Here is a 27,463-nt window from a genome sequence, read left to right on the forward strand (position 1 = left end):
TTGACCTCTCTATAATTAATGGATAATAAAGATTGGAACTCCGTTTTGAATACACCGCCTCCGACTCCCTTTTCCTGGCGCTACAATGTATTGATTTAAATTGACATGCATCCGCTAAGAAAAGTAGTCCGTTGTTACTGTTTGAACTAACGTAACAACGGCAGGAACTGCTTCTCTAGTGTTTTTGAGGAGCTTTTTGATTACAGATTTGAAAACATCGTTGCTTGCTTTAAAAGTAGCACAATTCATTATGTCAAACCTTGAAAGATATCCGTGCCCTAATGCCAAAAGTAACTGGCAACTGAATATATGTCGCCGTAGCTATGATGTCTATGTCTGGACCGCTGCGTAAAAAGGAGGGTTTCTGACCCATTACTTATCTTCTTACTTCTATAAGAATAAAACACGGAGGACGGAGATCTCTTTTTGTCCCCCTCTTCTCCCCGCTGCAGCCTAGCAGTTGATCTCAAAGCACTCTCCCCTCTCCTGCAGGGAGAAAAACTATATGTATATACTTTATATAGGTTGATACAGTAGCCCCTTTTTTTAAATAGTTTTTATAGGTTTTGCCATTTGTTTTGTGTAGCGTGGTTCTACAAGCAAGTCAATGCATTCATTGGGTGGTATCAGAGAGTTACACGGGTCTGTAAATGCAATGAAAACAATTGGCCACAGCAAATCATTTATATTAAACATGTCATTTTTACTTTTGAATACTTTAGTACAAAGGATGTCTTGAATAATTTAAGTGATATATGTGTACACATATAAATAATTAGTCAAAACAGGGCTACATTTGATTTAATTAAAAGGTATAATATGTGGTAAACTGAAGAGCCCTTTGGGAGCCGAAAGAGCCGGCTCTTCTTGGTGAGCCAAATGATCCGGCTCAGCAAGAAGAGCCGGAATTCCCATCACTAGAACAATGACTTCTTCTGCGAGGATTTATAAAAGGAGCTGGAATCCCTTAAATTGCTATTGGATAAAAAAAGGTTAGGAAACGCCCCTATAGGAAACGCCTCCTTGCTGCGGTCTGCAGCCAGACCCATCTCGCTCACCGGGGAAACACCATGGGAAATGCCATGGGAAAGACGAGGCGCTCTACCCGGCGGCCACTGCGCGCTTCCGTCTCACTTCCTTGTTCTTCTGTGGAGGGAGAAAAGTTTTAGGAAGGGACTTGACGGACTTTTTGTGACTTTGTTCGGCCAAGCTTAGCGTTACATGTTGGAACCAAACACCTAACTGCTCATTCATCGCTCCCAGCTCCTTTCGGGCTGATAAAGTGAAAGAAGTTATGGCTGACAGCCGGGAAGAGGGGAAAGAAGACCAGGAGCCTCAGGGCGCCGTAGGTGGGGAAGGTATGTGAAGCCATGGCAGGTGGACACAAGCTAACGAAATGTTGTATTAAACTGACAACTCTTGGCAATATACCATTATGAAATTTGCTTTTTATTAAATTGAGAGACCGGTTTTAACACAATTGGGTCGATAAAGGTGTCCCCGTTGACATGTTTCCTCCTAGCGTTAGCCTACCTTATCCGAACCAGCCTCCAACCTGTCGTCTGTTGCGGCGCTCAATGCGACCTCACCTTACCTCACTGATTGACCACCCCCTAACCCCAACCAGGGGGAGACACCACGGGAGGAAACCCCTCTCTGAAGCGGGGACATAATTTGACACTTCTGTTGCTCAGGAAGTTTTCCAAACATTAATTTTAAGCTAGCAATGTCGTGTAAGAATACCATAGGTTCACAGAGGTGGAAGAAGTACTCGGATCATGTATTAAAGTAACTCCCACAGTGTAGGAATACTCCGTTACAAGTAAAAGTCCTGCATTCAAAATGTTACTTAAGTAAAAATACAAAAGTATTATCATCAAAATATAGTTAAAGTACCAAAAGTAAAAGTAGTGATTGTGCAGATTTCAGAAATATATGATTTTTTATAATGATTGATCATGAAAGTGTTCTCAAAGCTGGTGAAGGTGCAGCTAGTCTGAATGGCTTTGTAGACTGCAGGGTAGCTTGTGGATTTACTCCAGGTGGAACTAAAGTCTGATTTAACACTTGATTATATTTCACATCATTCATCCACATCTGTGAAGTAACTAAAGGTATTAAATACATGTAGTGGAGTAAAAGTACACCATTTACCTCTGAACTATAGTGGAGTAGAAGTACACAGGAGCAACAATTTGAAATACTCAAGTAAAGAACAACCACCTCAAAATGGTACTGTTAGTAACATTTTGATGGCAGGACTTTTATTTCTATCAGAGTATTCATAGACTGTGGTATTTCTACTTTTACTAAAGTACAAGATCTGAGTACTTCTCCGATTCTGATCAGAGCTAATTAAATACTGCTAGTTTATTTATTTATTATGCTGATATTAAATATAGCTGGGGCCAGTCTTTCCATGGGAGTTTGTGAAATATGCCGAGTCATTGTATGCACCATAAAGTACCATAAAGTCAATATGTCTGCTTAACCCGGTCATTACAGTGCAGCTGGTGACAAACAAGGTAATAAAACCTGAGTCAGGACGCTGTGAGTCAGGGTGAAGGTCTGCTGTGAGCTCCCCCCAAGTGTAGTTTTAGAGTTCATTTCATGTACAAGTCAAACATATTATCTTACACGAAAAAAAATTGAGAAAACACATGAAGGCGCAACGTAAATATTGAAAACTTAAATATGGGGTAGACGGCACTGTGACAGGCCTCGAAGTTCAATTTAACAACAGTTGATTGTTTATAATCAATATATATAAGGGTGTCTATTACCATCTGGCCGGGGACAACAGCTGGAAATTAGCCATGTCGGCTAAAGCTGCACCATTTACTGTTTGTGACAGTTCATCAATGGGGACTGTCCACGACACTATAAATAAATAAACTAAACTATAATAATATTGTTCTGTAATTTAATTCCCATACTTTTGTAAAAAGATGTACATGTTAATATAGGTGTATAAGTATTAAATAAACTGCATTACAGTAGAATGCCTCTTCCTAATGCTCTTAAATTGTCTATATTCTGCTCTTGAATTGTTTTGAATGTTCTTTGATGACTTAATATTTAGGCATGACTTATACATCATGAAACTGAAATGGATTTTAAATGTAGTCAAACTGTAGAAGTCTTACCTATTTTGGTGGTACAAAGTAAGACCCCAAATGTACATCAAAAATAAATCAACATCTTTTATCAAAACAAGACACTTTTCAACATAAATAGTTAATAAGCTGCGATGGCAAGAGCTTCCTTTATTTGGATTATGAAAAGGAAACGCCTCAAATGTTCTATAAATAAACATGCCTCGGTGTGAATGCTTTATATCAGGGGTGCCCAACCTTTTTTGAACCGAGAGCTACTTTTAAAGTTGCCAGTCTGCCGAGATCTACCAGTCCAAATAGAGAGGCGTAGCCATTACTGACAGCCTACTGCCAGATAAATACACACTTCTACTTGTATAAAACTGACCTTTGTACGATTAATACTTCCTAAAATACTGCAGATCCTTTATCTTTCCTCTTTCTAATCTACACACGCATACAAGTATTTAACTGAAGTTACACAACAGTGTTGTGGATACAGAGTTGGAGTTTATTCACACGTCACACTACAGTGGGTAATGTTTTCAAGAAACATTGAACAGTGCTGCCACATATGAAAAAAAGAAAAGACACTGAACCCTTTCTTTGCCATTATATAAAAATAGTGTTGCTACTAAAGTATAAATTAGGCTTACTAATAAGACAACTCAGATCTGAAGCTACTCAGGAATCTGCTGCCAAAGTGCAATAAAAAAGACAACATTAATAGAATCAATCCCTTTTTTTGTTGCATTTTATTAGAGTATAAAAATAAATGCCTTTAAAATAGGATGCTAGCAACACTAGTTTCTTAACCTGAATTGATAATAGACTATAATCAATTTAAGTTTGCATTCTTATACCATGTTGTACAATAATTATAATGAATAAGTTCAAACAAACTAAAACTTACAGCTGATTAATAACCGTATCTAACTTGAGTTTTTATTATATCAAAAACCTGTTGAAATGCTACTGTTATTTTTACTGTCCCCCAAAAAGCGCGTCGGCAGCCTCCAGGAATGCTTCTTTCGGCAACTTCGCCGTCTTTGAAAGACTTCATGTGTTTCTCAAGAACGTGACTGACACGATTAGATGCTCTGGTAGCAGCCTTGCTCTTGTTGTTGGGCCTGGTGAAAATGGACTGCTGTCCTTTCAGGCCCCTCCCCTTTTGGAGCGTAGGGCAGAATTAGGAGGGAATTCCGTCTCGTAGCGTTTGTGCACTGTTTTGAAATGCCGCTCCTAAATGACCCTTCTTCGATAAAGCCACGCTCGCATTGCAGATGAGACAGGTGGACTTTGAATTGGGATAGATACACAAATAATCATCCTCCCAACATTATATATTTTGGGCTCTTTTGCTTCTTCCATAATTGCGGTCTTGTGTGTGTGCGGACTGTCACTCCTGTTGACGGACAATGTCAGCGAACTAGCACTGTCCACTGCCCACAAGCCACGCCCCGACACGCTGGCCAATCACAAAGCTTGGATGCGTTCAAGTGCATTATTCTGGCACAGGAAGATTATGTTATAGGATGTTAACGATAACACTGAATATTGTTGTTCTATTTTTAGACACATCTCGCGATCGACTGGGAATCTCCCCGCGATCGACCGGTCGATCGTGATCGACTGGTTGGGCACCCCTGCTTTATATAATGATCTTCTCCTTTGTACAGATGTCTTTGATGATCCCATCCTGGAGCAAGGCGCAGTGGTACTCAGAGCGTAAGTCTCAATCTGAATAATAATAATAATACACAAACTGAATTTATACACTTTTCAAAAGATACAAAGTGTTTTACATGGTTAATAGAAGAATACACATTGAATACAATACTATCATCTCAGTTTAACTATTGTAATACTATTAAACTGAGATGATATGAGAGCATGTGTGATCTTCTCATGATACGGTGAAAAAAGATTTTTGATATGTTGGTCATTTGATAAAAAGTGAATAACCTGTGTTGAGTCGAGCAGTTAAAAATACAACCTGGTTTGAAAATACAGAAATCATCACGTAAGCAAGAACAGACGCACACAATGGGTTTTTTCTTACCGAGTAAAGGCTAAAGTTTTCCCATTGAAGAAGTAACAACTTAAGATGCTACTGATATTGCCTTTCAACTTATTCTGAGAAGGTGTTTCAGGATAAACAGACCCCCAGAGTATTGTCATGGGGACCGGCTGATCTGCTGCTCATTACCAGTTCTTGCTTTTTTTTGGTAAAAAAAACACAATAAGAGGCTGACCCTACAGAAATCACCTCTGTTCTAGTGATGGGAATTCCGGCTCTTTTTAGTGAACCGGATCATTTGGCTCGGCTCACCAAGAAGAGCCGGCTCCCAAACGGCACTTCAGTTTACCACATATTATACCTTTTATAACTCAAGCAAATTTAACCCTGTTTTGACAAATGATTTATATGTGTACACATATATCACTTAAATGATTCAACACATCCTTTGTACTGAAGTATTCAAAAGTAAAAATTACATTTTTAATATAAATGATTTGCTGTGGCCAAATGTTTTCATTGCATTTACAGACCCTTGTAACTCTCTCATATACCACCCAATGAATGCACTGACTTGCTTGTAGAACCACGCTACACAAAGCAGATAGCAACACCTATAACAATTTTAGCATAGACATTTAAAAAAAAGGACAGCTACTGTATTGACATTTAAAAATTGTATTTAAAGTGGACCTATCATGCTATATTTGAACAATATATTGTAGGGTCATACCTATATAAAGTATATAAATATCGTTTTTTTTTCAAAATACCAAACAGACCCTGCATTTTAGCCAAGCCTCATTTCGCTCTATTTGCTCTTTCCAGCCCTGTTTTAGCAGGGGCTGATTCTGTGATGTAGCTCTAATGCAAATGAGCTGCAGCTGACCACGCCCCCCTCATGCTTTGAGATCAGCTGCTGGGCTGTCAGAAGAGGGGGAGAAAAAGAGATCTCCGTCCTCGTTTTATTCTTTTATGATTATATAGAGTCATTATTCATTTGTTTTAAAGCTCAATAAATAACAAAGAAGCCCTTTGACCGGCACTTTTCTAATTTTGTCCGGAAGATCTCAACTTTAACGGACATGTTGATCGGCGAAAAAAAATATAACTGAAACTCTGCCGCACGGTCCCCTCGTCCCTTGGAAGAGGCGGAGAGGTGGGTGTTTGTCATCTGCTGGTGGACTACCGGAGAGATTTACAGCGAGGGAGGGATTGCATTGAATTACAGCAGCAGGAGCAAACGCTTGCCTCGGGGAGGGAGAAAAAGAGCCACAGCGGAGAATAAACAGAAGGGCAACCAATGCGCGGGAAGTCTTCTTCGCTGCTTTTGTGGCAGACTACAGCGCCACTTACAGGCCTGGCATATGTACTACAGCGTCTCCAGCGCTTTCAAGCGGCAATGGCCGGCCGTGGCCCAACCCCACATTCCCCTGATAGGTGGAGAGTTGGCCATATAGGCGGAGCTCCTCGTTCCTGACGTCAGGGAACTTTCAAATCTGGATCAGTCTGGATCAGATCTGTTGCAGCCCCGTTTTTAGAGATTTGAGTATAGAGGAAAAGAGAGAGGGTTGTGTTTTCTGACACTTGGTGAGTTCCCTGACACACCGGGGACACGTATTCATGTATAAAAGACGTACAAAAGTGCATTTTGCATGATGGGTCCCCTTTAAAGAAAAAGCCCTAACAAAACAGCAGGGCTCTATTTCAGTATTAACAACAACAAAAAGACAGCAACAGCTGACATCAAATCTTTGCTGAGCCTAAAGATAATCATAAATAACAGTGAAAATAAATATATTGCAATTCTCAAAACAGCAGCATCCAACCGACTCTAATCATAAAAAAACATAATACAAATAAATGTATTACAATGCTCAAAACAGCAGCATCCAACAGTCTCTAATCCTTGGATATTACATGTCACTGCATGCATGCATGGAGCGTAGCGCGGAGATCATCATATCATTCCGCCTTGTATTACTTCACAAAAAAAAACGGCTCGTTCTCGTGCGTGAGCCGGCTCCCTTTGTTCACTTAAAAGAGCCGGCTCGTTTGCGATCGACACATCACTACTCTGTTCCCCAAGTTTGTTTTACTGGTTACATGTATTTTTGCCACCTTTTTTCAATTTGAACCTTGACTTACTCAAATCATTAAAAACACACCTGTTCACCCTGGCCTTCGGGCCCTAGCCCTTTCTTGGTCCCCCGGCTTCCTTTATTTATTTTTTGTTTGCCCTTTGATTGTCTGCTTGTTTTGTTTGTCCACCATGGGTCATGGGCAACCGTGGGTCCCTTGAAAGGCGCTATATAAATATAATTTGTTATTATTATTATTACTTGGATGTCCTCTAAGCCTCCAGTCTCTAACACTATGCTAGTGTTTTTTAGGATAGGTTCACATTTTCACACAAATGCGTTTCTTGTCGATGTATATCGATATATACGCTATATGTATATAGCCTTGTTTCTAAAGCAAGCTCACAAAGTCCAAGCATGCGTCTTGTGTGGTGTTTCCTTGGTAAAGCCGTTTTCTCTGTCCTAGGTATGTGATTGAACGTATAAACGCGGAGGAGCCAAGTCGCCACGTCTCCTCGGAGCATCTCGGAGGAAGACCCAACGAACAACAGGACCCTCATATCAAAGAGGTGGTGCAGCAGCTGCTGAAGATTGCAGATGAGATGAACAGGAACGCTGAGCTCCAACGGTAAGCTGTGCAGCAGGAACACACCACTGGAGGAGCACATCACTCCACTCCTGGTGCCGGGTGGTCTCAGTGGTTCAATGTAGGGAGGACTGACTCTAAAGAGTATCTACAGTGCTGATACCAAGTCCTGGGGCCTCATTTATAACGCCGTGCGTAGGATTCACGTGGGAAGGTTGCTTACGTAGTAGAAATCCAAAAAATAGGTACAGAAATGTTCCGACATTTTCTGATTCACCAAACATTGCGTACCGGCGAGGAAAGTGCGTACAGCACTTTCCTCGCCGGTTTCCCTTTATAAATCACAATCGACTCGAAATGCGGTGCACCTTTTGCGGGCTTCATGTAACGCCCATATTTGCCTATAAATAGTCAAAGAAACGCCCATTCATTCATTCTGACTGACTTTATGAAGAAGATCGCGGGAAATGACGACAGAACAGCTAAAAAAGACGTCTCACACCGTGTCAGATTTTGGTTATTTTGGGGAGGTCGAGATAAATCATATTGTTTGGTGGATGCCGTTTGAACCAGAGTAGCTGCATGGAGGTCGGATCGTCTCCAAAATAAATAAATAAGTGGTCCGAAAAAGGTTCATGACAAAATAAATACACATAGCCTTCCTCAGGCAGTGTGTTTGCACCGGGGACAGGAGACACCCCCTTGATGAGAAACTGTAAGAAATGATCAGGGAATCCCTCCGGTGTGGAGTCATGACGACTGGATCTGAATTATGTTTTCGTATTTGGTGGTTTGTGTTCCAGCTGTCGATCAGCTGTCGATCAGCTGTGCGTCTCCACTGCAGCCTGTGCGTTGCGTCTCAACCCCCCCCCCCCCGCAGCAACTCTATATCCACCAGTTAAAGGAAATACAACTAATGTGTTGTGTTATATTAGCTGTACAATTGACCACACATGGTGTTCTTAGTTTCCATACCTCCTGTGTTTTACGAGCGACTTATCAAGTCTTGGCAAACGGCATAAAACACGATTAAACATGATAGTATATAAAACCATGCTCGTATCTACAACCTGAAATGCAAAACGGCGTCAGTTTAGACGTAATTCTGTCCTCCTGCTCACCGCATCCATCCATCCATCCATCCATCTTCTCCCGCTTATCCGTGGTCGGGTCGCGGGGGTAGCAGTTCCAGCAGAGAGCCCCAAACTTTCTTTTCCCTGGCGACATCAACCAGCTCGGACTGGGGGATCCCAAGGCGCTCCCAGGCCAGCGAAGAGATATAATCCCTCCACCTGGTCCTAGGTCTACCCCTTGGTCTCTTCCCAGCTGGACGTGCCTGGAACACCTCCCTAGGGAGGCGCCCAGGTGGCATCCTAACTAGGTGCCCGAACCACCTCAACTGGCTTCTTTCGACGCGAAGGAGGAGCGGCTCAACTCCGAGTCCCTCCCTGTTGACCGAACTTCTCACCTTATCTCTAAGGGAGACACCAGCCACCCGGCGGAGGAAACCCATCTCGGCCGCTTGTATCCGCGATCTCGTTCTTTCGGTCATGACCCATCCTTCATGACCATAGGTGAGGGTAGGAACGAAAATGGCCCGGTAGACAGAGAGCTTTGCCTTCTGACTCAGCTCCCTTTTCGTCACAACGGTGCGGTAAAGCGACTGCAGTACCGCTCCCGCTGCTCCGATTCTCCAGCCCATCTCACGCTCCATTGTTCCCTCACTCGAGAACAAGACCCCGAGATACTTGAACTCCTTCACTTGGGGTAAGGACTCACCGCATCATTTATGAGAAAACATTTCATAACATTAACACAACATATTCAAGGTGGTTTTAAATAACATATCCGTATTTATTTATTTCTCCAAGTTATGTTTTTGTGTGCACTGAGGAGTCGCAAACAGGCGTTTGTTTAATCATTTTAAGATTGGCTTTAATCAATTTGTGAAAATGAATTCTTCATATATGATAAATGAGAGGTAACATTTTATGTATGGTATTATTTCCACATATTTCTCTCCATTCTTCCTTCTGCCAACCGTGTCGCAGTTTCTCGTCTCTCCCGTTTTTGTGCTTAGTGCGTACGCATGGGTTAGAGTTTGCGTGGAGGACCGCACGTTTTCCTGTCAAGTTAGTATTTTATAAATCGCAAACATTGCGTAGAAACTGGCGTACGCCATTTTTTTAGCATATATCCCTTTATAAATGAGGCCCCTGGTCACATACCGGGACAGTGCACATTGATGAACACAAAATAATGCTTACAAATGTAAATGAGCCTGATTTTAGCTTTGAGCTAATTTCCATCCGTAGTCCCGTCACATACAACATATAAGAACATGACATGTATATACATAGCAAAAATAAATATGTGATATGCAGAAAGAGCATGAGCAGCATACAAGCATTTACCACATGGCAGTACAATATAGCAGCTATGATACATAAAGTGCAAGAGGAGATACCCCTGTATAAAAGTGCATTTAGCGGTGATTACTAGGGATGGAACGATATATCTCGATATCGCGGTAAATAAATGTCTCAATACCGTCATAAGCCCCCCCCCCCCCCTCTCAACCAACTTCCTCCCGACTGCTTTTCTGTTTTGTTTCTTTTTGGCTTTGTTTTTGATTTTGTTTTGTTTGTCTACCCTCCCTCCCAAATGTAAAGCGTCTTTGGGTTCAAGAAAAGCGCTATAGAAATAAAATGTATTATTATTTCTATCGGGATGTTAAGAGCATTCCATGGAATATAACAAAGTGTTTCTGAAATAAATTACAGACCCCACCTTTAAGTAATTGATTGTTAAAACATGTGACGCGTTCCAATGCTTTGGGGGGGGAGCCTCGCTGCGGTGCCGTTCTGTGATTCTCCAGATTCTACAGGTGGCCCCTGCTCACAAGCTTATTAAGATCCAAAGCTTTAGTGAGTTTTGAATCAATGCTAAGTACAGCCGAACTTGACAGTCTCTTCTCTGTCATTGTAGACCGAATGCTTCTCGTTTTGCGCCGTCCCGTTCAAATGACAATCATATTTCCTCACTCGCGACAGGACCGGGGGAGGGGTTACAAGTAGAGCTGCGTACCTGGACTCACATTCAGGTTCAGGTCCGGACTCAAGTCCAGAGGTTCAGGTTCAGGTCCGGACTTATAAGTCCGGACCTGAACCCATGGCTTGTGTCAAGTTGTGTGACTAAAGTGAACTTATTGTGAGCTAATTATCAATTGAAAATAAACTCATAATCAACTCAAATTCAAACTCGTCAGGTTTATTGTGCTCCCTTCCAACTTGTGTCTACATTTCTCTACAAAGTACAAATGTAAAAAAACACTTTTTGCCACTTAGTCTACAAATGACTTATGACAGCAACTACATTGAACTACTACAAAGTTCAAACATTTATTTCATTTACCAAACTAAAGTAACCAAACAGTCCCTGAGCTGACTGAGCCTAAATCCCTAACACGTTGCTGAAAGGTAGAGTGTAGAGGAGACTATACGCATTACACTGTTACACCCTACTATACAGTATAGGCTACACTGTAGGTACTGTACTGTCTGTACACCATGTATTTTCTACAACTCTACATGTGTACATTGTAATAATAATAATAATAATGCATTTTATTTATTATTATTATACAGTACATACTACATACATAGTGATGTACCATACATACTGTTAGAAATTAAAATCAATGTTGATATGGCGTAATTTTTAATTAAATACACTATTTAATTTAAATCAGTTTTGTTCTGAAAAAACCGGAAGTTCACACTATTTACTTAATACTTTTATTCTGAAAATTATTCACTTCCGGTTAGCATTAGCATGTTATGCATAAATGTCCGATGAGCCAAAACTTTTCTTTCAAAACAAAGCTGTCAATTGGGGTGGCAGCATATGCACCACCACCCCTCGCCCTCCATGATCAAGGGGCTTCTCCGATTTTGTTGTGTGTTTTGACTGAACTTTGTTACTGTTCACATATAAGTAAACTAATGCTGTCAAAATTATCGCGTTAACGGCGGTAATACATTTTTTGAATTAATTGCGTTAAAATATTTAACGCATTTAACGCATGTGCAGAATGGCCCGCCCCATACATCCCACCAGTGTCAGCGCCAGGGTATGGCTGGGGTAGGCTACACCCATACCAAGAAATGGCTTGGCCCCACCATGAAAAATGATGTTAAAGTAAGCAAAATAAAGTCCGCCAACTCGCGCCGAGTAAATTGCACAGACAGCAATTAGTAAGATTGATTTCAGTAGCCACTTGTCTGGAAATACCTAAGACCAGAAACGGTTTTGAAAACTTTTGTCACGTAGTGATCGTCTTCTCAATAGAACATCTTTGATAATGTCTTCAGGCCAATCAGAATCAAGATAACGGCGTGGTGTTGTTGCAGGAAGTCCCGACGGAGAATACTTTTGCTGTAGTACAGGGGTGCACATAACTGGTACGCAGTTATGTGCGTAATCTGAAATGCGTACCGTCACTTGTGTCACAAAGCACATTTGCGTTCCGACGTACTTGTGAAGCTTTTCCAGAAGGCGGTTAGATCACCGGACGACAGAGTCGGTCTCCGTGTGCACAGACAGGGCTGCTGTTAACGTCGGTCTGTACAACGGACTTGTGCCAAAACTACGCCCCCCCCCCTTCACTGGAGAACTGCGCAAAAACAGCTGATCACAACGTTCACACTCTGGTCACGAAGTACTCCACTAGCCCCCCCCCCCCGTCGACTTTCCTGAAGTACTCCCCGTTGATAGAAATCAGCACGTAATGAAATAAGACCCCACGGTTTGATGATTGATAGGTGTGTGGGTTGTCTTTCATTTTGACACGCAGAAGAATGTTATAATAAACATACATACTGTATGTTAAATGGATATATCCGCCTTCTCACAACAATATACATAAAGAAATGGCATATTTTGGACAAAGTTCGAATGGTGATTAATCATGATTAATTAATTTTTAAGCTGTGATTAATCTGATTAAAATTTGTAATCGTTTGACAGCCCTAAAGTAAACATTACGTTTGAATGATTTAGTGAGCTGGTGTTATTTTTTTTCAAACCACAAACGGCATATTGGCTATTTCAGCACCACACGCTGTCAATCTACTTATTGATCCACTATCAGTGTCAGTGCACCCCACTGCCAGATTGTGCCCGTGCTGTGTGTCATTCACTCTCAACATAGATAAAAGTACGCATATATAAGCATTCTTCAGGGGTAGGTAGATTCTCTATTCGGACATTATAGCCTATATGTGCGACTGTCGGTCCGATATTAAAAAAAAGAATCTCAAAAAAATATTTTATTTTTATTCTCACAATAATTTTCCGGGCCAAATATTATTGCTGGCGGGCCACCAATGGCCGGACAAACAAGTGGCAGCCTTTTGCCGACCCATGCTCTAGAATAACTCTTTGATAGCAGACAAACAGCTGATGGTAATCTCTTGTGACTGGTTGGACTTTGCATTATGTAAAGCAGGAGTTTTAAATAAGACACATACAGTGGGGCAAAAAAGTATTTAGTCAGCCACCAATTGTGCAAGTTCTCCCACTTAAAAAGATGAGAGGCCTGTAATTGTCATCCTAGGTACACCTCAACTATGAGAGACAAAATGAGGAAAAAAAATCCAGAAAGTCACATTGTCTGATTTTTAAAGAATTTATTTGCAAATTATGATGGAAAATAAGTATTTGGTCAATAACAAAAGTTCATCTCAATACTTTGTTATATACCCTTTGTTGGCAATGACAGAGGTCAAACGTTTTCTGTAAGTCTTCACAAGGTTTTCACACACTGTTGCTGGTATTTTGGCCCATTCCTCCATGCAGATCTCCGCTAGAGCAGTGATGTTTTGGGGCTGTCGCTGGGCAACACGGACTTTCAACTCCCTCCAAAGATTTTCTATGGGGTTGAGATCTGGAGACTGGCTATGCCACTCCAGGACCTTGAAATGCTTCTTACGAAGCCACTCCTTCGTTGCCCGGGCGGTGTGTTTGTGTTACTTTGGTCCCAGCTCTCTGCAGGTCATGGACTCGGTCCCCCCGTGTGGTTCTGGGATTTTTGCTCACCGTTCTTGTGATCGTTTTGACCCCACGGGGTGAGATCTTGCGTGGAGCCCCAGATCGAGGGAGATTATCAGTGGTCTTTTATGTCTTCCATTTTCTAATAATTGCTCCCACAGCTGATTTCTTCACAAGCTGCTTACCTATTGCAGATTCAATCTTCCCAGCCTGGTGCAGGTCTACCATTGTGTTTCTGGTGTCCTTTGACAGCTCTTTGGTCTTGGCCATAGTGGAGTTTGGAGTGTGACTGGTTGAGGTTGTGGACAGGTGTCTTTTATACTGATAACGAGTTCAAACAAGTGCCATTAATACAGTTAACAAGTGGAGGACAGAGGAGGCTCTTAAAGAAGAATTTACAGGTCTGTGAGAGCCAGAAATCTTGTTTGTTTGTAGGTGACCAAATACTTATTTTACCGAGGAATTTACCAATTAATTCATTAAAAATCCTACAATGTGATTTCCTGGATTCTTTCCCCCCATTTTGTCTCTCATAGTTGAAGTGTACCTAGGATGAACATTACTGGCCTCTCATCTTTTTAAGTGGGAGAACTTGCACAATTGGTGGCTGACTAAATACTTTTTGCCCCACTGTACCTTGACTGAAGAATGGACACATTAACACTGAAATGCTGATCGGTCTGTTTGCTGCTTAATTAATCAGACCTACATTCCCACACACACACAACACAAATAAAATCTAATGCTTTTGTTGGATTACACTTGAGTTTAATTTGTTATTTGTTGTGAAATATAACTGGTGATGTTGCGCTAGAGCTTTCCTGAAACATTACTATTTTTGCTAACGTATATTCAAATTTAACTTGTTTGTATTGGATTTTATTGCCAAATATTGAAAAAATGTAACGCCATTACGACAATTATTACTGTTTGCTACAGTAGTTTTAACGTTAGACTTGTTTCAGAGAGTTTGAGTGTGTCCTTTTCCTCCTGTCAGACTGATCAACCAGGTACCGGCCAACTGTGCTCAGCACATCTTCATGAAGGTGGCCCGGAACATCTTTGCTGACGGCATCAACTGGGGGCGAGTGGTGGCTCTCTTCCATCTGGCCTACAGACTCATACACAAGGTAACACTACTACGACTTTCATCAATCAGAAATATTGTATTTTACGTCTGATTGCCTCAAAGCCTTATGATATCCTCCACAGTAGGGATTTGAACATATACAATTGCTGATCACCACTTTCATTGAATTTTGAGTGGTTTTATCAACTTGGCAGTGTTTCTCAAACTTTTCCATACCAAGGACCAGTTAACCAATAAAAAAACACTCGCGGACCACCTAACTCCACAAATATCCAAAATCCCATAGTTTTTCTAGAACAGATTACAAATCGCCTGAAAATGGTACAAACAAGTGGCAACATGTGTGACGAAGATGTTGCGCTGGGCTATATCATGCACTCGAAAGAAACTTAAGCTCGCTCCATTGCGGAGATATTCCCGCGACAGTGCGGAAAATGTAATTAATTAATTTAAAATGTGAAATTTTACCAATATACTCACAGACCACTAGTGGGCGCTCACGGACCACCAGTGGTCCATGGACCACACTTTGAGAAGCACTGACCTATGGTGATCCAACCCAGTCTCACGGCATTTCGTATTATAGGCACAAAATTAATCTATTGATTCGTGTTCACCAACACGATTTCCCCTTTGTTTTCGTGTCACACAGAACGATTTTAAAAGCAATGTAAATAATAACAAATTAAAAAAGATTTTAAAAATACAGATTTCAGTATTCTGACACAGAACGATTTAAAAATAATAACAAATTAGAAGATTTAAAAAAAAAATACATATTTCAGTATTCTGAGCCCCATTTATTTTCCTCACGGACGGCAATAAAAATCAGACATTATACAATTTAAAATAAAAACAATAATCGTGGCTTGATATTGAGTAAGAAAATGTTTTTATGAACCACACAGCTTCCGGTCTTCCAAGACCCGACCGGACAACCAATAGCAATACATTGCTTTTAAAATCGTTCTGTGTGACAAGGAAAAAAATGGGAAAATTGTGTTGGTGAACACGAATCAATAGATTACATTTATTTCGTGGCTATTACACAAAATGCCGTGATCCCGGTCCAAAATGACCGCCATAGGAAATGAATGGGTAACCCTAGATTATGTTCATCCATCCGACAACCCTGTTAGTTTTGGAATACATTTTCAGTGTGTATTCTTTGTATATTCACTGCACTTATTCATGTAAACCAGCAGTCTGAGAAATTGTTTACAGTTTAAAACAGAGTTTTAAGTTAGATTTTTTTTTTAAATGTTCTTTATGTAAGAGCAGTTCAACCAGACTGGTTAAATTTGACCACGAACATCAAAGTAAGGGAGGAGAAAGTCAAGTTTTGTTATACACATGTGCATGGATCGGACAGAAGAATTTCAAACAGTCTTTTTTTTTTTAACTCCAGAACACTGTGAAGCAGATTTGGGTAACCCACCTTTTCTGAAAGTATTTGGTAGATAAGCAGAGCCCTTTTCATATCAGATACCAATGTTCATTCTTGGAAAGAGCTTGGCATATTCTGTCTTAGTACTCTGCTTGATTAGACTGCGATCTCTTTTTGAAAGCTTCTCTTCTCTATTTAGTTTTTCATTGTGTTGGCATTTGGCTGACGTGGTACCACACTATCTACCAGCTATCCACAACCTTTGCTACTGGACAACCAAAACACAAGAATTCAGAAAAAGTTCCCAATTGAAAGAATACCCAGGTTTAAGAAATGAAAGGACTCCCACATTTTTATTAAGATGCTGATATCCAGTAGTTAGCAAAGTGTATATTTTCAAATGTTTCTGATTGCAATGAATGTGTTTATTATTGTATCAATGCTGCCGACACGTCCGACAATTCCAAGGCCAGTTCGGGGCCGGTGCTTACAATTCAATTTATATTTGTGGGTTTTAAAACAACATGAGCACAACTCTTGACACATTCCACCGTTGTTAGTGTAGCGCGCTCCATGTGAATCAATCAAGGGGGTTTCACATGGACCTGATTAAGGCCCCGTCCACACGGAGACTAAACGGGTGTTATCCGCTATAGTTCTTTATCGTATGGACGGTTCGTCCACACGAGGCCGTAACGCAGGGGTGTCAAACTCAAATACACAGTGGGCCAAAATAAAAAAATCGGTACTAGTCGAGGGCCGGACTGGTTCAATGTTTATTGCAAAACTTATTGAAATTAACTTATTGCACATATTTTACATAACATGTTACTTGTTAGACGCTTTTATCCAAAGCAACTTACATACTCAATACTGTGGGCAATCCAGTGTTGTCGTCACCAATTCACGAGTCCAAGTCACTCTCGAGTCACCACTCTTCGAGTCCGAGTCCAAGTCCAAGTCACCAAGGGAGAGTCGTAGTCGAGTCCAAGTCCGAGTCACCCAAGGAGTGTCTGAGTCATCATTACCTGTGTCCGAGTCACAAGTCTTCATGTATTAATCTAACTTTACAAAGTAACGCGTTACTGTAATGCAACTACTTTTTGCGGTAACTAATAGCGTTACTAGTTACCTATTCCCATTCAGTAACGCCGTTATAGTTACTGTGATTTAAATGGGTGCGTTACATTATGTGATGGAACTGAACCGAATCTCCCTGCGGATGTAATTTACAGGCGAATACAGCGATGTCCTCTCGCGAAAAAAAAGTGAAAGTAACCAGAGAGGAGTGATGATTGGTTAACGCGAGGTAACATTTCAGGGTAAGCCAATCCGAGACAGAGTTGGGCGGGTCTTTCCTTATGGGGAAAATACACAGACACACAAACACTTGCTAACACACACACGGCAGCGCTCACCACCAGCACACACACACACACACACACACACACACACACACACACACACACACACACACACACACACACACACACACACACACACACACACACACACACACACACACACACACACACACACACACACAATGGCAGATGCAAGTATCAGCGAGAGCAGCAGCGCATTTGCAACTTGGAGATATAACCACTATTTTCAATTTGTGGGGATAAAGGACGTAAAAAATATTACGGTAAAATGTAAACTGTGTGCAGGACAGAAAGCATTGTCCACATCGAAAAACAGCAATGCCAATCTCCTGAAGCACCTAACTAATGTACATGGGGCTATAAAACTAGTCGCCAAAGACCCCACCGTCTCAACCACCCAGATGGAGCAACACCATCTAAACAGCCAAAAAAACGATCTTTTTAAATCGCACTTTTGGGTTTTATTGTTCCACTATTTAGACCCTCCAGAAAAACGCGGGCTAAAATCCTTGATTATGCGATCAAACATGCGGGGTTTTATGTGATTTTATGCGGTGAAATTGCGGGAACTTGCGAAATATGCGGAAAGTTGTGAAATATGCGGAAAAAATAAATATTGGGCTGTCTTATTTATTTATTCTCTCTCACACACAACCTGCCACTAACGCAACCTGATCTCACCAGAATGCGTGACTCCACCACGACTCCTTAACACCGCATTGCGTGGTGGAGTCACGAACTTTGTTACATTTACGTGTCGGCACCACGCAAACAACCCCAATGTAAAGTGAATGAGGCTCCTTTGTCGTGGTGCACACACGCATTTCTACAACGTCCCGCAGTGAGCTTTTATTCTATAAAACGGTTTTTTAAATCTACTTTATATCTTGTAGTAACTCACGGGAGGCTTCTTTTATTTTATTTGTATTCATAATAATTAAAAAAAAATCGTCAGAATGTAAAAATTACATTAGTTACGAATTTGTGTTCTCAAAAAACAGTGCATTGTGTGTAATGCAACTGTGCTTTTTATTATATTAGTTAGTTTTTAAGGAAGGCCAGAGCTTCAGCTGTGTCAAATAGATTGTTCCCTTTAGTTAACGTTATTTAAAAGATAATGATCATGTCCCCTGTATTGTATTACGAGCGTCCATTCCCATTGGATAACGGAGAATTTTACACCCGGAAGTAAGAATTCTCCTTACTGTCGATTGATTATACAGTTATATCTGCACTACTCATCGACTAAAAAAACACCAGATTATCCTTGTTAATTACACAACATTGATTGGTTTGAATTGTGTGTAATGCTTTTGTATTTTTCCCCTTCGATTCGGAGAAACAAATGTTTGTTCGGAGTTTTAGGATGGCCGAAGACACTACACTACCCAGAATCCTCAGCTATCGTTTGGGACTACACCATGTGTTTAGCTTGACAAACCCGTGATCAGTCCTCAACCTCTGTGATTGGATGCGCGAAGTTTACACAGAGCGTCAAAAAGGACTTTGAAATGGAATGAAACCCATCGACGGCACACTATTCAAAACAGGAAACGAACGTGTTGGAGGAGCCTGTGACCTAAGGGGGGGGCCCTTAGGTCACAGGCTCCTCCAACAGTGCTACGCAATAAAACAGATAGGCCTACACAGAACAAATAGTGAAATAGTGCAACAAGAGTCTACAAGTGATTGGAATATGATATATTAGATAAATAATTTCTAAGTAGCAGCCAGATGAATGTTATGGATGTTGTTTCTAAGTTCAGGTGTTTAATAGTCTTCTGGCCTGTGGGATAAAGCTGTCTCTGTGTTTGGTGGTTTTAGTCCGGATGCTGCGGTACCGCCTGCCAGACGGCAGCAGACAGAACAGTTTGTGGCTGGGGCGAAGGGGGTCTTTTATAATCCTGAGGGCTTTCTTTAAGGTTAACCTGATATTTTTACTCCACTACATTTATTTTAGTTACTTTACAGATTTGGATTAATGATGTGAAATATAAACAGCCCTTAAATCAGACTTTAGTTACACCTGAGTGAAATTCAGTGAAAGTGATTGTCAAGTGCCAACAATCAGGCGAGATATTTGATAGTTGGTGCTTGAGAAGACTAAATATTTATCTGCAGATCCGTTTAAAGCATATTCATTACTCGTTATTCTCTAATAGTTAATTAAAGACTGTATATAATTGCTATGTTGCACATCCCTTTCAAGATTTCAAGATTTTCTAAGGTTTATTGACATATCATATACACAACAGTGTAGTTATGCAATGAATGAAAAACTTGAGTCACAGGTTCCTCAACAGTGCATTACAAGACATCTATCAATGTGTGTGTATACTTCCACCATTACACTGTCGTATTCTGCACATTTCTTATACTATCTACATACATAAGATATATATAATTAATGTGTATCAGTTAAAATAAGTGCTTCAACATAGTTAACATTGCAGGAAAGTTAATTGTCAAGTTCCAAAACAAACCATGCAATTTAGACTTTGTCAGGCTTAATATTTAGATACCCCCAAAGCTTTTTTCCTATTTAAATGAAGACCTTAACCTAAAGTATTCTTTAATGTTTAAATAAAGCCTTATTAGTTAGCACATCCTCCTATCAGGCACTAAACTGTTTTATTCTAGATATCATTTGAGTATCTTCTTGATATTTTCTATTCTATATTTATATCATTGACCTTCTACTTTCCCACTATTTTGTATGTACTCTTAATATTTAAATGTTTTCATAAAATATAACACATTCAAAAGTGCTTTACAAAAATGAAAGACATTAAGAAAAAGGCATTTTAAACAGTCATTAAAAAGCAACACAATCTTCCTGCATTGCAATTACTCTAAACGTGTAATAACGTGCTTTAACCAGTAGGTGGTTTGGGTTAAAAGGCTGTCAAGTTTACAGTGTTAACAAAATAAAATATACTGCTGTTTCCGGTTTAGTTTACGACGAATATTATTTTGTTATTGTTTTGATATTTGTAACACAAGCGATGGAAAACCCCCACAGAAACACAGAAAAGATGGCCTTAACATGACCCAGCGGTCTAGTAGTTAATACAAAACAATAATATCAAAACAAAATATGACTACTAATTTATTGTGAAATTAAAACAGAACGGTAAAATAGTTTCCGGTGTATTCTGATGCCCGATCTCTGTAGATAAATAAAGAACTAAGACAGATGTGTAATATTTAATGCAGCCAAACCATTTATTACAATGCATTCATGTGATGACTTTCAAAGAGTAAAGCAAGCACTGCTGAATAAAGTATGATTTTCTCTTTTACGAAACCTTTTTTATATGGAATGCAGTTGGAGGTCAACCAATCAAAGAGCTTGAGGACTGATCACGGGGTTTGTCAAGCTAAGCACTTGGTGTAGTCTCAAACGATAGCTGAGGATTCTGGGTAGTGTAGTGTCTTCTGCCATCCAAAAACTCTGAAAATATCTTTGTTTCTCCGAATTGAAGGGGGAAAATACAAAAGCATTGCACACAATTCAAACCAATCAATGTTGTGTAATTAACAAGGACAATTTTGTGTTTTTTAGTCTGAGTAGAGCAGATATCACTGTAAAATCAATCGACAGTAAGGAGAATTCTTACTTCCGGGTGTACAATTCTCCGTTATCCAATGGGAATGGACGCTCGTAATACAATACAGGGGACATGATCATTATCTTTTAAATAACGTTAACTAAAGGGAAAAATCTATTTGACACAGCTGAAGCTCTGGCCTTCTTTAAAAACTAACTAATTTAATAAAAAGCACAGTTGCATTACACACAATCCACTGTTTTTTGAGAACACAAATTCGTAAATAATGTAATTTTTTTTAATTATTATGAATACAAATAAAATAAAAGAAGCCTCCCGTGAGTTACTACAAGCTATAAAGTAGATTTAAAAAAACGTTTTATAGAATAAAAGCTCACTGCGGGACGTTGTAGAAATGCGTGTGTGCACCACGACAAAGGAGCCTCATTCACTTTACATTGGGGTTGTTTGCGTGGTGCCGACACGTAAATGTAACAAAGTTCGTGACTCCACCACGCAATGTGGTGTTAAGAAGTCGTGGTGGAGTCACGCATTCTGGTGAGATCAGGTTGCACTAACGTTAAACCCCTTTACTATTCAATTAAACACATTCAATGTTTATTTATTGTAAAAGCAATTGGGCTATTTTAATCACTCTCTCTCTCTCTCACTCACTCACTCACTCACTCACACACACACACACACACGCACGCACACACACACACACGCACACACACTTCTCCGCCTCATTCTGTTTTCATTTACTAGTTCGTTATCTCGAAAGGGTTTTGGAGATCGATGCCTCTGTGAACGTGAGTTGTTTGGCTTTATTGTCCGCAGCAGCAGAAGGCATTTTCGAATGTTTGAATGAATCAAAGTGGGTCGTCACCGTCGATGTTCTCTTATGCTCCAACACAGTTGCACGGGGTGCAGAATAGTTTCCCCCCAGACATCGGGGTACTGCTTTGCCCGGTCTTTAGCAGAAATGTTCGTCGGTAAATGAGATTTGTTCATCTTGGTGAAGAGAAACTCTCGTGTGAGCTCCACACGTTCACTCTATGGTGTTGTTTACCTTCTGTGATGCGCGAGCTGATGACGTCGCGCATCATCAAGACGAGTTCACTTTTTTTTCCCTCAACTTTGTGTGGAAAAATGCGGGGATTATGCGGCCTTTTGAGAAATATGCGGCTTTTTAAAAATATGCGCCATTTTGCTGATTATGCGGTAATTTCTGCGATCGCAGAATCGCGTTTTTCTGGAGGGTCTAACTATTTCATAATGATAATTGCTACAATGATGGGGAGTTGTATTTTCTCTTGTGCCACAGAACAACACAAAAACTTGTATTTTTATTGTTATTATTTTTAAAGTAAAGTAACTTGTTACTAGTTACTTTTATAATTTAGTAACTAATAAAGTAACTAGTTACTTTTTTGAGAGCAGTATCTATTACTAGTTACTTTTTAAAAGTAACTTGCCCAACACTGGTCATGTTATACTAATCTGTCTATTGAACTGCTGTGAAGCGAGTTTGGCTACAATTCTTGTAGTAGTAGGTGCTATACAAATATAAAGCTTATTACTAATATTAATATTATTATTATTATATATAAATAAACTATATTTAAAATGAGTTACCTTTTAGAGAAGTGATTATATTTGTATGCCAATATTTTCCTATGGTAAAGTTTTCGTTTTGCACTTTTATTTTGATGGTAATAAGATCGGGACTCTTATTTTGAAGGAACTTTTACCGGTTAAATCGGTTTACTGATAAAGATTTAGCCCCAGAAAGCAAGTCATTCTGCATGCTAAGTAGCCATGTGCTTTCGTGTTATCAGCTGAATCTTTATTCTGATGATAGTGTTCAAGACAGCCTATATGTCTGGATCCTTAGAGTAATGTGTTACGGAGCCTTCTCTTCAATATTGTTTCCACATAACGAGCATTTTGCGCTGCTCTTTTCCAATGTGGAAGCAGAATGTGTGAAAGCATACAGCACGATGCGGGGTGTGTCTCTAGACATCTTTAGACTGCAATAGCAGAGAAAATTTGCTCGAGTCGGAGCGTCAATGTACAAGTCGAGTCCGAGTCATCGGGGGGGGAAAGATTCACGAGTCCAAGTCAGCGTATGCGATAATTCACGAGTCCGAGTCCAAGTCATCGTGCGTGAGAATTCACAAGTCCAAGTCCGAGTCGCGTCAATCACTGCGCGAGTCCGAGTCGAGTCACGAGTCCTGAAAATCGGCACTCGAGTACTCCATCTCTGGGGCAATCCCCACATGAGCAATTTGAGGTGAAGTGTCTTGCCCAGGGACACAACGACATGCTGACTGCAGTGGGGTTTGAACCTGTGCTCCCTGATCCGAACACCAACGCACTATACCACTGCGCCTCACGCCTCCCATTTTAATATTCCTATATTTAACCTGGAACTAACAAAGCTTAAATAATTGCCTATAAAAACAACATTAAACATTAAATAATCAGTTGCATTAATTTCTTATGGCTCTATCTGCAGCTTTTCCGGAGTCATTTCTTATGATAACATTTTCCACAGGCCAACAACAGCTTCAAAAAAACTATTTCCCTCAAGGAAAAAAACAAACATGTCCTGTTGTCGCAAGAAAAAAAGTGCAAAAGGAAACATTCATTTAAACTCAGTTTTCTGCCGTGATGCTAGTTCAAGCAGATACTTGGCATCTCATCTTGGGTGCAAGTTCATCAATGTTTGGGCTCAGGATTGAGTGAAGGTTTGCGTGCAATATACCGGCGGGCCAAATCTAATAGTTATTAGAAATTATCCTGCGTGCCGAAATTAAATCCACCACGGGTCTGATATGGCCCCCGGGCCTTGAGTTTGACACATGTGCCGTAACGGAACCGTGGAAACGGAGCCCTCAAACGATTACAAGTTCAAGTGTACAGTGTACAAGTGCTACTGAGGTGTCCCTGAGCAAGGCACCGTTCCCTACACACTGCTCCCGGGCACCGTTCATATTGGCAGCCCACTGCTCCTAACACTAGGATGGGTCAAATGCAGAGAAACCATTTAGTTAAATAGTAAGTAGGCCTACTGTGTAATGACAATAAAAGTAAATAAAAAAAATACAGCGTCTCCAGCGGGGTCGCGAGGTCTCGTGTGGACGGACACGTTTCTTCTGCCGATTCCGTGTGAACGGAAGACTTTTTTGATATCGACCTCGGGTCTCCGTGTGGATGGGGCCTAAATGAAGTATGGATATTTACCCGCGTCTGTAGCTTACAAAGTTGTTCTGACTGGTCTCCTGTTTTTGCTTTTAAAGGCCCTGACCACCAACCATCTAGAGAACATCAGAACAATCATCGGCTGGGTCTTGCAGGTGATCAGAGAGCAGCTCTACTCGTGGCTGGTGCAGCAGGGAGGCTGGGTGAGTGATGTGCTACAATCATTCTAAATGTTGGTTTAGAACTGTATGGAGCTACTAATCTTTCTTTGTCTGTTTGATCTTTCCAGGAGGGGGTGATCCGTGGTTTTTCTCAGTGGAGGACAGTAGCCATAGTAGCATCAGTAGCATTGGTAGCAGCTATTGTTTATTACAGGAAGACGCGCTGAGAGCTAAACACCTCACCACCAGGGCTGCAGTCCCATCTCCTGGATAAATGCAGCATGTTAATAAAGACAATCTCTGGACATTATTTACAACAACTCCATCTCATCAACCAGCGGAAGTCAAGTACTGGACTTAGAGGGGGGATTCTCTCTCTTCACAGGATTCCCTGGAACAAAAAATAATTGGGATGCTCTCAGCAGTGGCTTTCAGGAGATGGAGTAACAAACATGGGACGTATGTATAGAGGTCCTGAAACAGAAAAGAGGACCAGACTCCACCTGAACCAGGTCTCAGGTCCACATCTGCTATTTAAACTGAACCTGAGAGGTTATACCAATATTGCAAAAAGGAAACAACATATGGTGCATCATAAGTTAGCCAATCAAAATTCATCACTGATTTCTGTAGCTTTATCATGTCAGCCTGTACTGGAAATGTTAATGTGTTTCAGCCCAGAGGCTACGCATTTGGCATGTGGTAGCACAGAAAGAGCTGTGGTCATCTCCATCCACCTGTCTCAGGGCCCTCGCACCGTGTCATGACATTGTAAATGTTATCAGTGAGGCAAAGTCCAGTGTCTTTGGGGGGGAAAGATCTACTGCCAACAAAACACGGCTTTAAGTGTCCTGAATATGTGACTGAATTCAAACTGCTCGTTCTAAATAGCTTGGACATTTCTTACCAAAATGATTCTTCAGAGCTCTTGACTTACCTCCTAAAGTTTTAATGTACCTATTTATATATATACAAACTCAAACATTTCCCTACTGAGTTGCCTAAAGTGTATACTGATAATTCAACCAAAGAGTTTGATGTCAATCATTTATCTATATAATGTTGTCTATGCAGGAAACTAATGGGACTCTTAACACTGGGGCAAAGTCCTCCCACCACACTGCTGTAAAGGTGGGAGTTACAGGGAGAGATACTTTATGCTGGTGCTTTCATATAGAGTCCATCCATTAGCTCAGGACCTGTGGTCAGCTGACCATCACTGGACTGTGAACCCCCAGCGTTACGGCTGCGCCGCGGCGGTTGTAGGGATCGCGGCCACTCTAGTTAATGGGTGCTATTCCACCACACATGGCGCGTTACGGCTCAGACGCGTCCCAGAAGCGGCTCGGCGCAGCGCTTCTCTAAAATTAGGATGAATCCTATTTTTGCCGCGGCGCTGCCGTAAGGTCGGGCAAGCAACCCCCCCCTCGCAGGAAGTGGAAAGGAGAGCATCCGGGCCAGGCCCATCCCCCACATATACTAATTTAGCAGACCCCCCTCCTTCATCACAACACCTCCACTACGATACGCACAATGGACGACGAGGTTTTCATCATGGAAGTGGACTATTACAATTATTATTAACTGTGTCTGTAGACTACAACACAACAAAATAGGACATTTATAAAAACAATAAACACAATTTAAACAGACACAAAAATATAACATTTAACTACGTAGCCTACTTACTTTCTTGTAGAAGTACAAATGTCCAGGATGCCCGAATCAATAACAAAACTGCGAGCCTGCACGCACGACGCTACGCTTCTGAAGCGCTTCTGGGACGCGTCCGGTGGGTTATGACGCTAGAGGAGGTCGGACCAAAACCGCGGTGCGGCGCAGACGGTCCCTGTGGAAACTAAGGGTAAGAATGAAGCGAGGACTTTATAAAACGCCTTGACGTAGCATCTACAAACAGAATGATCTGCACCCGCAGTGTGAAGCTCAAAATGAGGTGCAGGGAGGATTGTTGTAGGCCGACCGAGAAGTTAGCATCGCACGGGCACGGCAGAAAACAGTCTCTGTGGCAAACGGATGTTTATGATACTTCCCTTTTGTTCAGCAGGATAATCTCCGAACATAAACACCACTTTTATCTTTTTTTAAGTTGAAATGCAATTGCCAGATGTAAAAAGATGACATTATGCTATAAATGACTACATCACACTGAGTGCATCATGTCAACACCGCTTAGCTAAAGGTGGCTAATGTTCTTCGTGATGACGTTTAGCAGTCTCATGTAGCTATTTCTTAGCAACCACCGATGTTACGATTCATAAAATCTTCGGACATTTATCAGTGGGGTATTTACGGTTTCACGAAAAACGTTGACTTTGACATTGGGACACTTCCACTATCTTTCTGTTGCCCCTGTGAATGCAACAGGACCAACATCTGTAATAAAAAGGGACACTAAGGACCAGACTATTATAGTACAAAAAACATTCTCCACAGCTCTATAGAAAACCTTCTATATAGGTTCATTATTTAAACTAAAGCTTTTTGGTTATTGCGATGTGTCCGATGATGTGATGGATGGTTTCCATGGGAACAGTCGGTAGCCTATAGCAGAGCCAGATGCTGTTATCTGGTGCCATGAGATCTTTTGTCAGGGATTTTTGCTACCAAACTGATCCTGCACTTTGAGAGGGATATCAACTATTTATCTGCTGTTCTAAGGTGTTTGTAATGTGACCCGATGAATATTTTATTGTTGGAAACAATAATCTCATTGGATTCCATTTCTGTGAATGAATTAAAAACGTGTTTTACCACTGCTCTCTTGTGTGACAAGGTCATATTAGTGAAGCCATTTTTAAATGCACTGGTCAATTTCAAACATTTTTGGC

The 27,463-nt window shown here is 40.8% G+C and overlaps 1 protein-coding gene across 1 annotated transcript; it reads left to right on the plus strand.

Moving 5' to 3' along the window:
• The first annotated feature begins 1,139 nt into the window (after window positions 1–1,139).
• Window positions 1,140–27,392, plus strand: LOC117463551 (apoptosis regulator BAX). The gene is made up of 6 exons (XM_034105850.2): window positions 1,140–1,358; window positions 4,775–4,823; window positions 7,663–7,824; window positions 14,831–14,963; window positions 24,552–24,656; window positions 24,743–27,392. Exons 1-6 carry the CDS (start codon window positions 1,295–1,297, stop codon window positions 24,839–24,841), a joined length of 612 nt encoding a protein of 203 aa, XP_033961741.1. The 5' UTR covers window positions 1,140–1,294; the 3' UTR covers window positions 24,842–27,392.
• The last annotated feature ends 71 nt before the right edge of the window (window positions 27,393–27,463 follow it).

The sequence above is a fragment of the Pseudochaenichthys georgianus genome, chromosome 3 (genome assembly GCF_902827115.2).
Source record: "Pseudochaenichthys georgianus chromosome 3, fPseGeo1.2, whole genome shotgun sequence".
Taxonomy (NCBI): Eukaryota; Metazoa; Chordata; class Actinopteri; order Perciformes; family Channichthyidae; genus Pseudochaenichthys; species Pseudochaenichthys georgianus.

Excerpts from the sequence above, each read along its gene's own strand:
- LOC117463551 (XM_034105850.2), top strand. The coding sequence starts at position 1,295 with ATGGCTGACAGCCGGGAAGAGGGGAAAGAAGACCAGGAGCCTCAGGGC. Across the intron at positions 4,824-7,662 it reads GGCGCAGTGGTACTCAGAGC|GTATGTGATTGAACGTATAA; the intron begins GTAAGTCTCAAT and ends TCTCTGTCCTAG. Across the intron at positions 7,825-14,830 it reads AGGAACGCTGAGCTCCAACG|ACTGATCAACCAGGTACCGG; the intron begins GTAAGCTGTGCA and ends TCCTCCTGTCAG.